General features: G+C 40.0%; 1 protein-coding gene across 1 annotated transcript in view; it reads left to right on the top strand.

The window, feature by feature from the left end:
• Nucleotides 1-14,081, top strand: part of LOC138011872 (exonuclease 3'-5' domain-containing protein 2-like) — a 20,122-nt gene extending 6,041 nt beyond the window's left edge. Inside the window, exons 2-4 of the mRNA XM_068859105.1 lie at nucleotides 2,367-3,298; nucleotides 10,709-11,011; nucleotides 13,373-14,081. Coding sequence (XP_068715206.1) covers nucleotides 2,367-3,298; nucleotides 10,709-11,011; nucleotides 13,373-13,773 — 1,636 coding nt within the window. The 3' untranslated portion in view covers nucleotides 13,774-14,081. The remainder of the gene's footprint in view (nucleotides 1-2,366; nucleotides 3,299-10,708; nucleotides 11,012-13,372) is intronic.
• The last annotated feature ends 259 nt before the right edge of the window (nucleotides 14,082-14,340 follow it).

Here is a 14,340-nt window from a genome sequence, read left to right on the forward strand (position 1 = left end):
GTTTCAGTGATTAGGCCTATAAGCACTTTTTTTGAAATCTTTCCTTTTATTTTAGGGTTCGGTGAACTACACGTTCTACCGAGAGTGTGTGAACAATATAGCAATCGTTTACTGATTAAGCCTAAGCGCCCGTTTCAGTGATAAGGCCTAAGCACTCTTTTCAAATCTTAGCTTTTATTTTAGGGTTCGGTGAACTACACGTTTTACCGAGATCGTGTGAAGAATATAGCACTCGTTTACTGATTAAGCCTAAGCGCCTGTTTCAGTGATTAAGCCTAAGCACTCTTTTAAAATCTTAGCTTTTTTTTTTGGGTTCGGTTAACTGCAGGTTCTATCGAGAGCGTGTGAAGAATATAGCACTCGTTTACTGATTAAGCCTAAGCGCTCGTTTCAGTCATAAGGCCTAAGCACTCTTTTGAAATCTTCATTTCCCTTTCATTTTCTCACAAGTTTACATTCATTGCCCACTATGGGACTGCGGACAGCAATAGCACTTTCAACAAAAACTTACTAACCCACTACGGGAGTGCGGACCGCGGTAGCACTTCCAAAAACACTTATTCGCCCACTGCGGGACCTCGGACCGCGGTAGCATTTTCAACAACACTTAGTGGCCCACTGTGGGACCTCGGATCGCGGTAGCCTTTTCAACAACACTTAGTGGCCCACTGCGGGACCTTGGACCGCGGTAGCATTTTCAACAACACTTAGTCGCCCACTATGGGACCTTGGACTGCGGTAGCATTTTCAACAACACTTAGTGGCCCACTGTGGGACCTCGGATCGCAGTAGCATTTTCAGCAACACTTATAGTGGCCCACTGTGGGACTGCAGACAGCGGTAGCCCTTCCACAAACACTTAGTCGCCCACTGCGGGACCTCGGACGGCGGTAGCATTTTCAACAACACTTAGTCGCCCACTGTGGGACCTTGGACTGCGGTAGCATTTTCAACAACACTTAGTGGCCCACTGTGGGACCTCGGATCGCGGTAGCATTTTCAACAACACTTAGTGTCCCACTGTGGGACTGCGGACAGCGGTAGCCCTTCCACAAACACTTATTCGCCCACTGCGGGACCTCAGGCCGCGGTAGCGCTTTACACGAACCCAGTCATTCAGTGCCAGACTGCGGACCACGGCATCTTAGCACTAACGCTCCTAAGTGAGGGGTATTCTGAAATTGCTCTGAGTAAGCCGCGGCTTATTTTCTCTCGTATAAAAGGCCCTAATATTGCACGACGAGAAAAACATCATTCCATCGTCCACGTTGGAGCGTACCTGTGAGGTACTTTCTTGCATTGGTCGATCGTGAGCTGTCAGATTGGGCGGAAGGTGGGAACTTCCTTCCTCATCGAAGAAAAAGCGAGCGTTTTCACAACAAACTTATCTATGAGTAAGTTTTTATCAGTTTTCAACGAAAGAAACTACATTTTGCCGAAAAACTTACAACTTCGCTTATTTTTCACAAATCTCTTCTCTTAGAGAGGGCAACTGTGTCATCTCAGTGGTGTGTATATAAGGGCTTGTTTGTGTTGCACCAATAGAAGGAGACTCGTACCAGGTCCTCGACATGAACAATAACGTGTTGATCTTCGAATGTTTACAAAATCGAAGGTGACGAAGGTTTTTTAGCCTTTTTCCAAGATACATCATCTTAAAAATGACGTATTTATGCAGGAATTTCTAAGAAATGTGTTTATTTATGTTTCATTTTATGAATTTTGTGCGTCCTTTTGTGAATTATGCGATTTTTTGTGAATTGTGCAATCGGATGCGATTTGAGGTCGATAGTGCGAAATCGCACCATCGCCTAAAAAAAGAAGGCCTGGCCTATACACGGGTACAAGTGTTTTGACACCTCATTAATATGCAAGAGATCTCACGGTCCTACACTAAATTGGCGTTTTAGTGTTCGCTTTCAATACAACACATGTAACTAAACACTAAGGCCATATCTTCGAAGAATCTTGATTTTCTCTGGAGCAATGAGCACATCAAGTTTTTTAACATGTCTCAGTTGTTCGAAGACATCCAACACAGCTTGCACGGAATAGCCATTGCTCCTCGTGGTCCTTTAGTGAAAGTGACGTTGATGAAAGTGATTTCAATGGATTTTAATTTTGATAGGAGAACAAAGAAACTCTGTTGTGCAGACAAAATTGTTGACACATTGACCATTTCTACCTCCTATGCCACATTTCTTCTATCTTTTAGCCTTCTTAAGTAGCCCAATTCTCCCCCTTCCCCCTAAACAATGTTGCCATTGTGCTACATCCTCCACATGTATTCTAAAGGTACTTGTATGGAGTTATTTTTATGTGGTTTCTGGTAAATACATGCAAGTCTTACCTGGTTTACTTTACAGTTTCCAGAAGATGAGTCTTGATGCCTTAGCCAAGAAAATATTGGGTGTTAGAATGGATAAGTCCTGGAGAATTCGATGCAGCAACTGGGAAGCTGCAGAATTCAGCATACCGCAGATTGAATATGCCATGAATGATGCATTGGTTGCAAGTCATATCTTTCTTAGGTTGGTTAACATAAAGACAAGGCACAACAAGGATGAAAGAGGCATGTATGATTCACATGGTTTTTGTCCAGTGAACGAGAACCATTTTGAAACTGAAAATGATTGGAATTCTCAAGGTGCTTGCCACAAGTTTGAACTCACTGAACAGTCTTCTTGTGTATTGAACAATTGTGATGTGGAGAACAACAAAACAGATTTCACACTGAATCAGTCAGGAGACAGTCCAGAGCATTGCTTGCCTGACCAAGAACCAGCTTTCAAACAACATCTCAATACTTTTAGGTCAAAATCTTTGAAAAATAAGAATCCCACGCAGGAGGGTTTGAATTTTGGAAATATCAGTGATGATAAGTTTATTCGTGACAGATTAGCATTAAAAGAAGCTTTGTGTGGTGATTCTAAAATTTGTTATGAAGCTACAGTAGATCTCAACAAGTTTGAGTCACCTGAGATGGAAGGATACCTTTTCATGGATGAGGTTACCAATTTTCTTAGAGACCCATGCTCTACTCAAAGAGCAGGCTCTCTGTGTCAAGGTGTGGTGGACATTGCATTCAGGGAAAAAAAAAAGAACTTTGTCTCAAACGATGAGGATGAAAAAGATGAATTTAGTTCTTGTAGTGCAGAGAAGCCTCCAAAGCCTTATAAAAAAGGCACAACAAGAAAAACACCACTGTACATGAACTGCATGCTGGCAGCTCCTGATGGATCCAGACTTTGTACTCTGGATCGCAAGAAGGCGGACTGGTACATCGAGAGAGGAATAGGTATGATGTTCAGTTATTTCTTAGTTTTTAAGTTTAGATTTGGTCTTTATTCAAAACCTTGTGTTTGGAAAGGATGCTGGCATTGCACACTGTATGATGAAACTGAGCTTGTGTATGATTTCTTCAGACGTCTTTGTTCTACCCGATCTCTTTATCTCAATGACAAAAAAGACAAATTTTTGAGAATTATTGTTATTGTTACTGTTCATTGTGGGATCCCTGCATCTCCCTTGTTAATGACTGGGACAAGTTCACTTAAACCATGTTTTCATGTACATGTACTTCTTCTTCATTCTGCTTGTAGAACTACTAAGCCGACAAGGAAATCTAGACAATGTCTCATCTAAATTTTATGTTTAAATGGTCATGTACAATAATTTATTTTATTATTCAACTGTATTAGTTATTGTACAAAAAAACGCATGAACAACGCACATACAAAATTATTCCATGATATTGTACAGTCAGTTATTTGTACACTTGGTTATTGTACAGTAGAGAATTGGTTTGACTCGTTTAGTGTGCTGACGTTGCCCTGCATGCACAAATCTGTCACACGTTCTCACTTGTTTACAATGTACAATACATCTGCTAAAAAATTAGTGCAAGTAACCATAAAAAGTTGTATAAGAAATAGCTTATTAGATGTTTTGGTGTGTAATATTGCTAGTATTTCTATTCGTTGTTTGTATTTTGACTCGCCTTAGTGGGCTTGTCAAAATACAGCACAACTCGTAAAAATACTCAGCGGTACTACACTCCAAAACATCTATATTTGTAATAAGATATATGTATTATACCGAGAAAATTTCATTTAATATATTATGAGGTGGAAGCTTGTTGTTTTCTATGGATCATCCACTCATCATCATCATCATCATCTTTCATCATCATCAACATCATCATCATCCTCGTCATCCGCCCTTGTCGTCTATTACAACGAACGTCCTTATAGGCCTTCTCACGACGTTTCCATGTTTGCCATTGCTACGCTTAGCATTTGCAGTTGTTGCCTGTTACATTTTGATTGTTGTCATGTCAACACCCAAACCCTCTCTGTTACGTCTTAATCTGCTTCCTCTTGCAGACCAAAGTGTAGCACGGTACATCCACCTATTATCATTCATTCGCCCTAAGAGACCGGCCCATTGCCATTTTTAGTGTTGTGATAGTGGTCAGGAGATCTTGTAGACCCATTCTTTCTCGGATTTCCCTTGCTGTTTTGTGATGTCACCAAGTTTCTTTAGTAGTGAATTTTAATACATCGAACGTGGGCTATTATAGGTATTCAAGGCTGTGCTCTAATGGCACCTGGTTACCTGAGGCGACTAACATTTGGCTTCGGGCGAGTGAGAAAAATTACCTGGTTGCCCGGCCGGGCACTCTGGCTTATTGTATTTCTAGCAGATAAGGCGGCTAAATGTTTTAATATGCTGGTGGTTACAGTTTACCATATCTCTCAGAAAATGTTTTTTCTTCGTACGAAACGATCGGTTCAAAAGCCGTTCCACATGATTTCACATGTAACATCCGTGACTTTGCACGTGACGGCCGGCGGCCGCACGAATTTCGATTCTTACTCAAAAACTAGCATCAAATTTGGAATGTGGAGTTTGGCATTTCTTGGTTATAGTTTTAAAAAAAGAGTTGTTACTTCTGCTCTGACAGCGGTAAAGCGCGGCAGGCGAAGCGGTCCAATTTACTTTTGTGTAAACGTGGGAATCGCAGTTTATGCAAATTTAATATTTTTACGATTTTTCGCGGCTGTGCCTGCTTGGCTAAAATACATTTAGGTTATGGTTGTTTTTCCCCTGTATATGAATTAACGAAATAAAAAAAGGGAAAGAGATCATGTTATTTATTGTTGTTTTAGAAACAGAGCAATCCCGCGTTGTCTTTGGTTCGTGACAAATCATTGCGTGCCCTAAACAAATAACGCTGTGACTGGCGCTTCGACCGAATCCACAAAAAGCTCATTCCACTAAACATTTTACTGATAATATGAGGAAAAAATAGTTTAATTCTGTCCTGTAGCTATGATTTTCGTCCAGATCAAGATGACTTGCTCAAAAAAAAATTGAAAGCTTTTGAGCCGCGGTGGTTTCATTGTTTTATGGCAGTTTTTACAAAAGCTCCACCGGAATCAAGCAGCATTGATTCACGTTTTAAAAATTTATTTTCAACCCAACTAACCAGTAAATAAGGTTTACCTGTATTAGACCCAAACGTTTTTACATGAACCTGTCTCAATCAAGCTTTACTTTTTCACTTTTAAACCTTAAAAACAGCGGTGACATTTAAGGGCCGTTTATACGAGAGAAAATATGCTGCGGCTTACCTAAGACACGAACACCTGTATAAATGGTACAAAATGTACGTTCACGGCTTTTTCAAGCCGCAGCTTATCCTAGCCTGGGAGTTTATACTCGTATAAATAGTTCCTTTCTCGTATTATGTACGCCTTTCTCAAGTATGGCGTGAAAAATTTGACAGGTTGTAGGTTTTTCTTGCACTAGCGAGTTTGACGATCACCAGAGCAGTAGCAGCAATGTTTTGCTGAGAGAGAGATGGATGAAGATCTTGCTGGGTTGTTGATTAATTAATTAAATAAATAAATAATTATTTATTTGGGCGACCAACTTGGAGGGCTGGGCACCCCAGCTGAAATGCTTGGGAGCCCGAAGGGCTCCTGGAAATTTTCCTTAGAGCACAGCCTTGGTATTACCCGAGCACTTTTCAAATTCCACATTCTCGTAATTTCTCTCTTCAGGCCTTGGTATTTTTCAACCTTCTCGCCCTCTTTTTCACTGAGTCTTAAATCTCCAGGGATAGTGATGTCAACAATAAAGCAGTTCTTGTCTTCGTTATCGATGATTACAATGTGAGGCCTTCTACAGGGTAGTTCCAATAATGGTCACATTGGACACAGACATCCCACAAGATCTTGATTCTTCCATTCTCCACTGCACTCTCAGGTGTATTCTCATACCACTTTTTGCTCCGCTCTAATCCGTTTTTCTCACACAATTTCCAGTGGACTGCCTTCACAACATTGTCATATCTTCCTTTGTATTCCTTCTGCGCTAACTTTTTACACCTGCTCACAACATGATCGACATTCTCAACCTTCTCACCTCACAATTTACACAAGGGGGCTGTACATATGTGATATTTAACAATTAGACAGGGCTACGGGTCAATAGCCCATGAGGCTAAGCCAAATGGGCTATTGACCCAACTATTCACCCAACTAGTCAGACAGAAAAGGCAATAATATAAAGTTAGCAAATGCAAGTTGAAGAAACATGTATTTGTGAATAAAATGAAAGAAAGCGTCACGCTTTTCGCTATTCGAGGACTATTACTAATAGTCCTCTAGTAGCGTAGCCAATGAAAATGCAGGATTTCCATTAGTCCACTACATGTAGTTGGGTGATGCTAATCATACATATTCTCCCATATTGTGTACATATTATTATTATTTATTGTAATTATTGACAAGACAAGACAAGATGATTTATTTAACTCAGCTCAGTTTCACATAATATGTTATACATGTAGGTAAAATTTACATTGAATTAGTTATACTTGTAGGCAAGGAATTCCAAAGACGAGGACCAGTAAATTTTAGGGAGTGTAAGCCATATTGAGTGGTATTAACAGAGGCTACATAAAGATTTCTATTATTATTATTATCATTATATCATGATCATGATTGTTAGTATTATTATGATGATGATGATGATGATTATTATTATTATTAAATTTATTATGTGTTTCCATCCACAGTGTACAATCACTGGTGAGTCCCTGTCTGAATGCAACAAGCAGTCTCAGCATTCCAGAACTCTTCTTAGGATTCTTACCAATCCTAGCAAGACTGTCTTCTGCACCATGCCCAAAGCCCACATTAATCATTTTCATGTAGCCCTCAAAATTCTCCGTAATTCTACCCAGTGCTCCTATTACAGCCAGAATGACAGTCACTTTCTTCATTTTCCACAAGGCCTTCACCTTCCTTGCAAGGTCTCGATACTCATTGGTTTTTTCTTCCTCTTTCAGCAGGACGCGACTATCTCCTTGGCAAGCAACGTCAATTCTCTGACACACTCTCTTCTTCTTATCGACCACTACAATATCTGGTCTATTGCAAGGTAGCCAAAGTCCCAAAATAATGATCTTTTCATTCTCATTCTCAACAACTGATTCCGGGCTATACTTGTACCACTAATCTCCATTCTATGTTGACCTGTTTGCAGAGACCCCAATGTATTGCTTTTGCAACGTTATCATGTTGTCGCTTGTATTCCGACTGTGCTAAATTTGGAACATTCACTCAAGATGGCTGACAGTTTCGTCACTTTTTTTGCATAATCTGCAAAGTGAATCCTCTTGTGTCTTGTCTTGTCAATTTTGGCCTTAATCACCTTTGTTCTCAGAGATTGACTCTGTGCTGCCATTAGAGGACCTTTGGTCTGCTTCTTTAGGTGGTACTTCTGAAGCCACTTTCAACTTTTCTCACTCGCTGTTTCTTTCATCTCTCTCAGAAAATGTCCATGGAGCTTCTTCTCTGTCACCTCCTTGATCTGTTCTTCTGTCTACCTCTTCTTAAACTCATCACAACTTTCCTTCGCGGTATTCATTCTTCATTCCTTTCCATGCTGTGGACAGCAGCCTCTCTCCACTCCCAGCTACATAGCTTGTGAGCCCTATTATTGCTTGGTCCACACAGTCTTCTGTTGACACAAGTCATCTATAATAATTATATACCACCTCTTTTTCCTGGCAGCTATAATCGCACTATGCTATCCCTTGGATGGAGCGCCCCGTGCGTAGTTAGTGTTTTCTGTGTTCTTTTGTCCAGTGATCTCAACTCTTCTCGGGTCCATTCAATAAAACTTGCTGAGTACATGTACCTTAAGAGAGAGATAGCCCATGACATTGATGCCACCCAGCTTTGATTGTAACAGCTTACGCTCTCTTCTAAAGTATTCTTTCATTAAGCTGATGTTCATTTATTTTTGCTGGACCTCATCTGCCTCAAGGAAACCCAAGTATTTATAACTGGCTCCCTCTTCCAGATTCTTGATCTGGCTTGCCATCTGGCAATTTAATTCCCTTGGATTTGACAATCTTTCCTGTACACGTATGTACTACCAACTTTGCACTTTTTGTCACCCCAAAGTCCATCTCTATTATCCGCACTGAACGCTCGGACAGGATTCACCAGGATTCCAAACCTGTTTTAGACTTTGCATACAGCTAAAGATCATTCATGTAAAGTAGATGGTTCACTTGTTTGCTGTTGAGGTAATATCTGTACTTGGTCTTCCCTAGCATTAGTCTTAACGGTATCATCGAGGCCACAAACAACAGAGGTGATAGGGAATCTCCTTGGAATATACCCCTCTTGATCTCAATTTCACCTCTCATTGTTGAGGAAGAATACAGCTTGATCCTCCATTTCTCCATACTGTTGGAAAGAATGTCTAGACATTCCTTTATCTAAGAGTGTGGTAGCATGTCGTACACCTTTTGATAGTCGATCCAAGCCATAAAAAGGTTCTTCTTGCCAGCTAGCATTCTGCATAATTATCTTGTCTATAAACAGGAGATTGTGGGTCCCTCTAGATCTTTTGCGGGCGCCTTTTTGCTCCTCAGGTAAAAGCTTTCAGTCATCTAGGTACCAGTAGGCATCTTCAGCTATAATGCCAGTTAGTAATTTCCACATCAATGGAGGACATGATGAGCCTGAAGTTGTGAGCTACACTACCCAAACTTACTCCCTTGATGAACAGAGAGTTCTTCCATTGGTCATCCATAAGGGCACTTTTCCTGCCTCCAAACAAGGGTTGAGTTGTTCAACCAATCTGTCATGAACGCTTTTAAAGTTCTTCAGCAGAATCCCTGGACCAAGTCAGGGTTGGGAGATTTCCAATTAGGAACCTTCTTAAGAATCATCCTAAGCTTGTCCATATTGATTGCTATATCCTCCTGGCAGAGCATATCTCCTCACTGCTCAAATCCTTCGTTTCGCATTATTCTTGTGCACACTTAAGTGTCACTCCAAATTCTATTCCAGAACTCTCTCGACTCTTCTGGATTGGGATGTACTTGTTTTTAATCTACTTCATTGTCGAGCTCATAATAAAAACTAATTAAAATTGTTATTATTATTATTACAATTATACAGGCCTTCTGACAGGGTGCGATTAAAAAATTCCAATTATGCGATTTTTTCAGGGCAGATTGTGCGATTAGAAAGGCCAATTATGTGATAAATAATGTAAATTATGCGATTTTTTTCTCAGCAATTTTGAGCTTGTTTTATAAGGTATCAGGTTAAGAAAAACACTTTTTTGCTGCCCTAAAGACATTTTGAACACAAAGGAACAGTAATTATGTATCTCGATGGATATTAGTTGGGATAAATTAGAAAAAATGAGGTCCACTGCACTACCGGTGCACCACGTTAAAAGTTGAAAGGACACAGCTAACATGCCAAATGAATGATCAAGGTGCTCGTCAACCACGAACTTCCGAAGATGGTCAATCACAATAGGGCCATACCCCCATTTATACGAGAGAAAATAAGCCGCGGCTTTCTCTGGCCGCGGCTTACAGAAGACTCGAATGTTCACCCCGTATAAATGGTACAAAATCTACGTTCACGTCTTTTTCAAGCCGCGGCTTATATTGACCTGGGAATATATATTCGTATAAATAGTTCCTTTTGCGTATTTTGTACACCGTGGCCAGAGTAAGCCGCGGCTTATTTTTTCTCGTATAAAGGCCCTAATATTGCACGACGAGAAAAACATCAGTCCATCGTCCACGTGGAGCGTACCTGTGAGGTACTTTCTTGCTCGATCGTGAGCTTTCAGATTGGGCGGAATGTTTCTTCGTCGAAGAAAAAGCAAGCGTTTTCACAACAAACTTATCCATGAGTAAGTTTTTATCAGTTTTCAACGAAAGAAACTACATTTTGCCGAAAAAACTTACAACTTCGCTTATTTTTCACAATCTCTTCTATAAGAGAAGGCAACTGTGTCATTTCAGTGCTGTGTATTTAGGGCGTGTTTGTGTTGCACCAATAGAAGAAGACTCGTTCCAGGTCCCCGACATGAAAAATAAAGCCTTGAACTTCCAATGTTTACGAAATCGAAGGTGACAAAGGTTTTTTAGCGTTTTTCCAAGATAAATCATCTTAAAAATGGCGTATTTATGCAGGAATTTCTAAGAAACGTCTTGATTTATGTTTCAGTTTATGAATTTTGTGCGTCCTTTTGTGAATTATGCGATTTGTCGTGAATTGTGCGATCCGATGCGATTTGAGGTCGATTATGCGAAATCGCACCATCGCGTAATATCAGAAGGCCTGATTATAATAATGATTATTATTTTAAATAGGACATCTTACAAGCCTCGATCCTTACACAGTCCAGCTAAATTTTGAACCTGCGGGAAGACCAGGCACAGAAGACTATTACTACCTCAATTTCAAAGACAATGTTTGTGTTGTGTGTGGAAGTGATAAAAGTTATATGAGGAAGAATGTTGTTCCTCATGATTACCGCCGTCACTTTCCACTTGTGATGAAAGATCATCACTCTCATGATATTCTATTGACATGTCCAAAGTGTCACTACCTGGCTAATCACCATGATGACCAACTCAGAAAGGAACTGGCGATCAAGTATAATGCACCACTGGGTAAGTTGATGTAGTATATGGTTACTATGCATGCTCTGTAGTGAAGCTCCTGCACACAATCTTTTCTCCTCAACAAGCAAGATTTGTTGGAGAGGAAAGGTTGCTACTGTTGGTCTGCTTAAGTTTTTCTGTTTGATTAAAATTAGCTGCTGGGCACATGAGTCATTAAGTATTTGTTAAAGCTTTATTTGGCGAGTTCCAACATTGACATCCACTGTTCGGTAAAGAAGGTATTTTAAGGTCAAGCTGCTTGTGTGCTCAACTGAGTGCATTTAGATGTGCCAGTTCAATCATTGGGAGTTTCATAATGTTAATAAACAAATGTCCTTGTTCCCTTGAATTTCCAAAGGCAGGACATCTTTTGAAAACATTTGAGCCCGTGGAAGAGTAGTTGCCACAAATCTGAGATGACTAAGCAGATGAGGCAAATACTGGTCCGACATGTATCTAGAAAATGTGTAAAATATGTTGGAGTTGCACACACTTCGAAGCCTTTGCCCATTGCCCATTTTTAACTGGAAAATGACAAAGCCATTTCAGAGTTGTTGGAGGGGAGCTGGCTGTCACTCCTATGGTTCCGTTCCTCAGATCATGTTGATTTTTTTATGTTAGTCCCCTGACTTGTGCATAGTGCTTGCGCATACATTAGGGTTTTGTGAGGCACTAATGGAGGACAGTCAAGTCAGTCATGGAGCCGTGTGAGAAACCGTCTTACGGTACATAACTTTTGCTTGTTCGATAAAGATACAAGTTACTAGACCATACTAAATTACTAGGCCACCAAAAGAGTACCATAGGTGTAAATACTCTCGATTTAACTTCCTTTCAATCAAGAGACTATCTACTATTTTCAGGGTTATTTTCAGTTTTTAACAGTAGAATCAAACAATAAAATTATGCCTTTTTGAGTTGTACAATGGAAAACTAATATAGGAGGTGGTATACGGAAAATGAATGTGCAATTTTCAAGAGCGGCAAAAAATTACCATAGTGACGAAAAAAGAAATTATAACCGAATGTCATTTATTATCACCTTATTAATTATTTTTGATGGACCAAGGGGGTAAGATTAACAAATTGATGTCAGTTTTTCATGCATCTGTCCTGTTATTGATCATGACTTTGGTCATAAGATTGTCAAAGTAGGTGTGGATCCACGAGGCGATAGCCGATTGGATCCGCAGACTACTTTGACAATGTTGTGACAAAATTCATTGTCAATAAGAGGGCAGACGCTTGAAAAACTGACATCAATTTGTTTTGTACAAATTCTTTTCTTTTTTTTTATTAATTATAATTTAGTATAAATACACAGGTGATTATACAAAATCGCGCGCTCTCATTGGCTCGCTATCTTGGATTATCAGCTGATAATCACCTCGACGGACAAAATGGCTGCCAGTAGTCGTTTTGCCACTGTAAGTGAAGATGATTTTAGCGTTGAAATGTTTTTTTTTCTCTTTTTTGAGATAATCACCTGTGTATTCATACTAAAACAATTATTCGCCTCAGGCTCAGTGATTATCGGTGAATATTCACCTCGACTTCGCCTCGGTGAATATTCAGCAATAATCACTGAGCCTGAGGCGAATAATTGTTAAATAAACTACGCGTAAATGCTTTGGGTAGTGTGAATAAAGAATTAGCATTGGAATTTGAATTACAAATTGTTGCTATAATTGCCGTATGTGCCATTTTGCGGTCACAGTTTTCGTACACCATGGGTCCACTTCCTGTGTGTGACAGATATGCTACCTAACCTACTACAGTACTATTAAAGAGTAACTCAACACTCATCTTTGTAACAGCCCCACACTCTTATTGTTGAATAATATTGCCATTGACCAATGAATAAGTGCGAACCACCTAGTTTCCAAGGTCTCTTCTCCTTCTCTTGGGAAAGGGGAGAGGATAGACCCTGGGAACGAAGCTCAACATTTTCACCTTTCATACTACGAAAACCACCGTTCTGTGGAATTGGTCTGAATTATTGACTGACTGCCACTTCAGTTAAACATTTGGATGAAATTCCTTTCCGACGATGTCCTTTCACCGTTAAGGTGTACCGAAACAGAACAATGGAAAGATATGTTTTCAAAATCATAAATCCCGGGGAAAAAATGAATAAAATTGTTCTTGTCCAGCGAAGAGGTTGCAAGTGCAACCACGGTCTCGCTGTTACTTCGATTGTAAGTTTTGTTTGCTGGCCTAAAAGGTAGCATCGAGCACAACACCTCTCAAGGATTTGAACTATTTACAAGTGAAAGTGGGCGGGGCAGTGACTCAGTAAGTCGGGCCTATTCCACAGATCGGTGGTATTCGTAGCAGTTAATTTTCCGTAATTTTTCGTTTTCTTTAAAGGAAATGCTGCTGTGTGTCGACTTGTGGAAGATCCAGTTCTAAGGAAAGTGAAGTCAGCTGCAAGAGCTTTAAATTATGCCGGTAACAAAATACCAGAGGACAGACGCCAGGAACTGTCAATAATTGTGCAGAAATACTTCAATGCACCCGTTTTAAGTCAAGAAATCATCATGCGGGCTGCAGCAATGGTAACCCGTAAGAAAAATGCTAATTTTGTGTCACATGGACGTGAAGTGGTGAAAAGAGTTCGTGAAGTAGGGAAACTACTGGAATTTGAAAAGATGTGGAGAAAGCACTTTGTTGATACCATGCACCCAAAGTACCTCCCACCTTTATGGTCGGTGGATCATCGTCACGAAGCTTTGAAAGAAAAATTGGGGGTCGGTAATGACTCTTTGTAATTCCATCTTTAAGTTCTCTTTACGTAATTAATTTTCTCTAAAGGCTGTGATTGTTTTGTTATGTATCAATCAATTCCAAGAGGGCCCATCCTCCCTCACCCACCCCCGGGCAAACCCTTGGGCATTTGACCTTTATAAAATGATATGATCAACTCCCCCCCCATGTTGCCAGTTTACACCGTTAAATGCCCCACCACTTTAGTGCCTCACACAAAGCGTGAAATACCCTACCCTCCGTGCAAGAAGCAAGTTTGGCCGTTGTTATGAAACGTTTATTATTATTTTTTAATTTTATTTGAACAGTTAACCGTTGATGTTAAACTTGCATCAATACTCATTCCAGAAGGATTCACCTACTGTAGTTTTGACAAACTGATGTTTCAATAATTTGTAAACAAATACGATTGATGAACAATCGAGCAAATCGATGAAGCATGCCGTCACGACATACTGATGATATAAAACGGCAAAAATGAAGAAAAAGGTCAAGATTACTTACCTTTCAATAAACGTTCAACAAAGTTTAATAGCGCCCACAAACGCTTTACGGTTGGATTTATCCTCATT

This window comes from Montipora foliosa, chromosome 7, assembly GCF_036669935.1.
Source record: "Montipora foliosa isolate CH-2021 chromosome 7, ASM3666993v2, whole genome shotgun sequence".
Classification (NCBI taxonomy): domain Eukaryota; kingdom Metazoa; phylum Cnidaria; class Anthozoa; order Scleractinia; family Acroporidae; genus Montipora; species Montipora foliosa.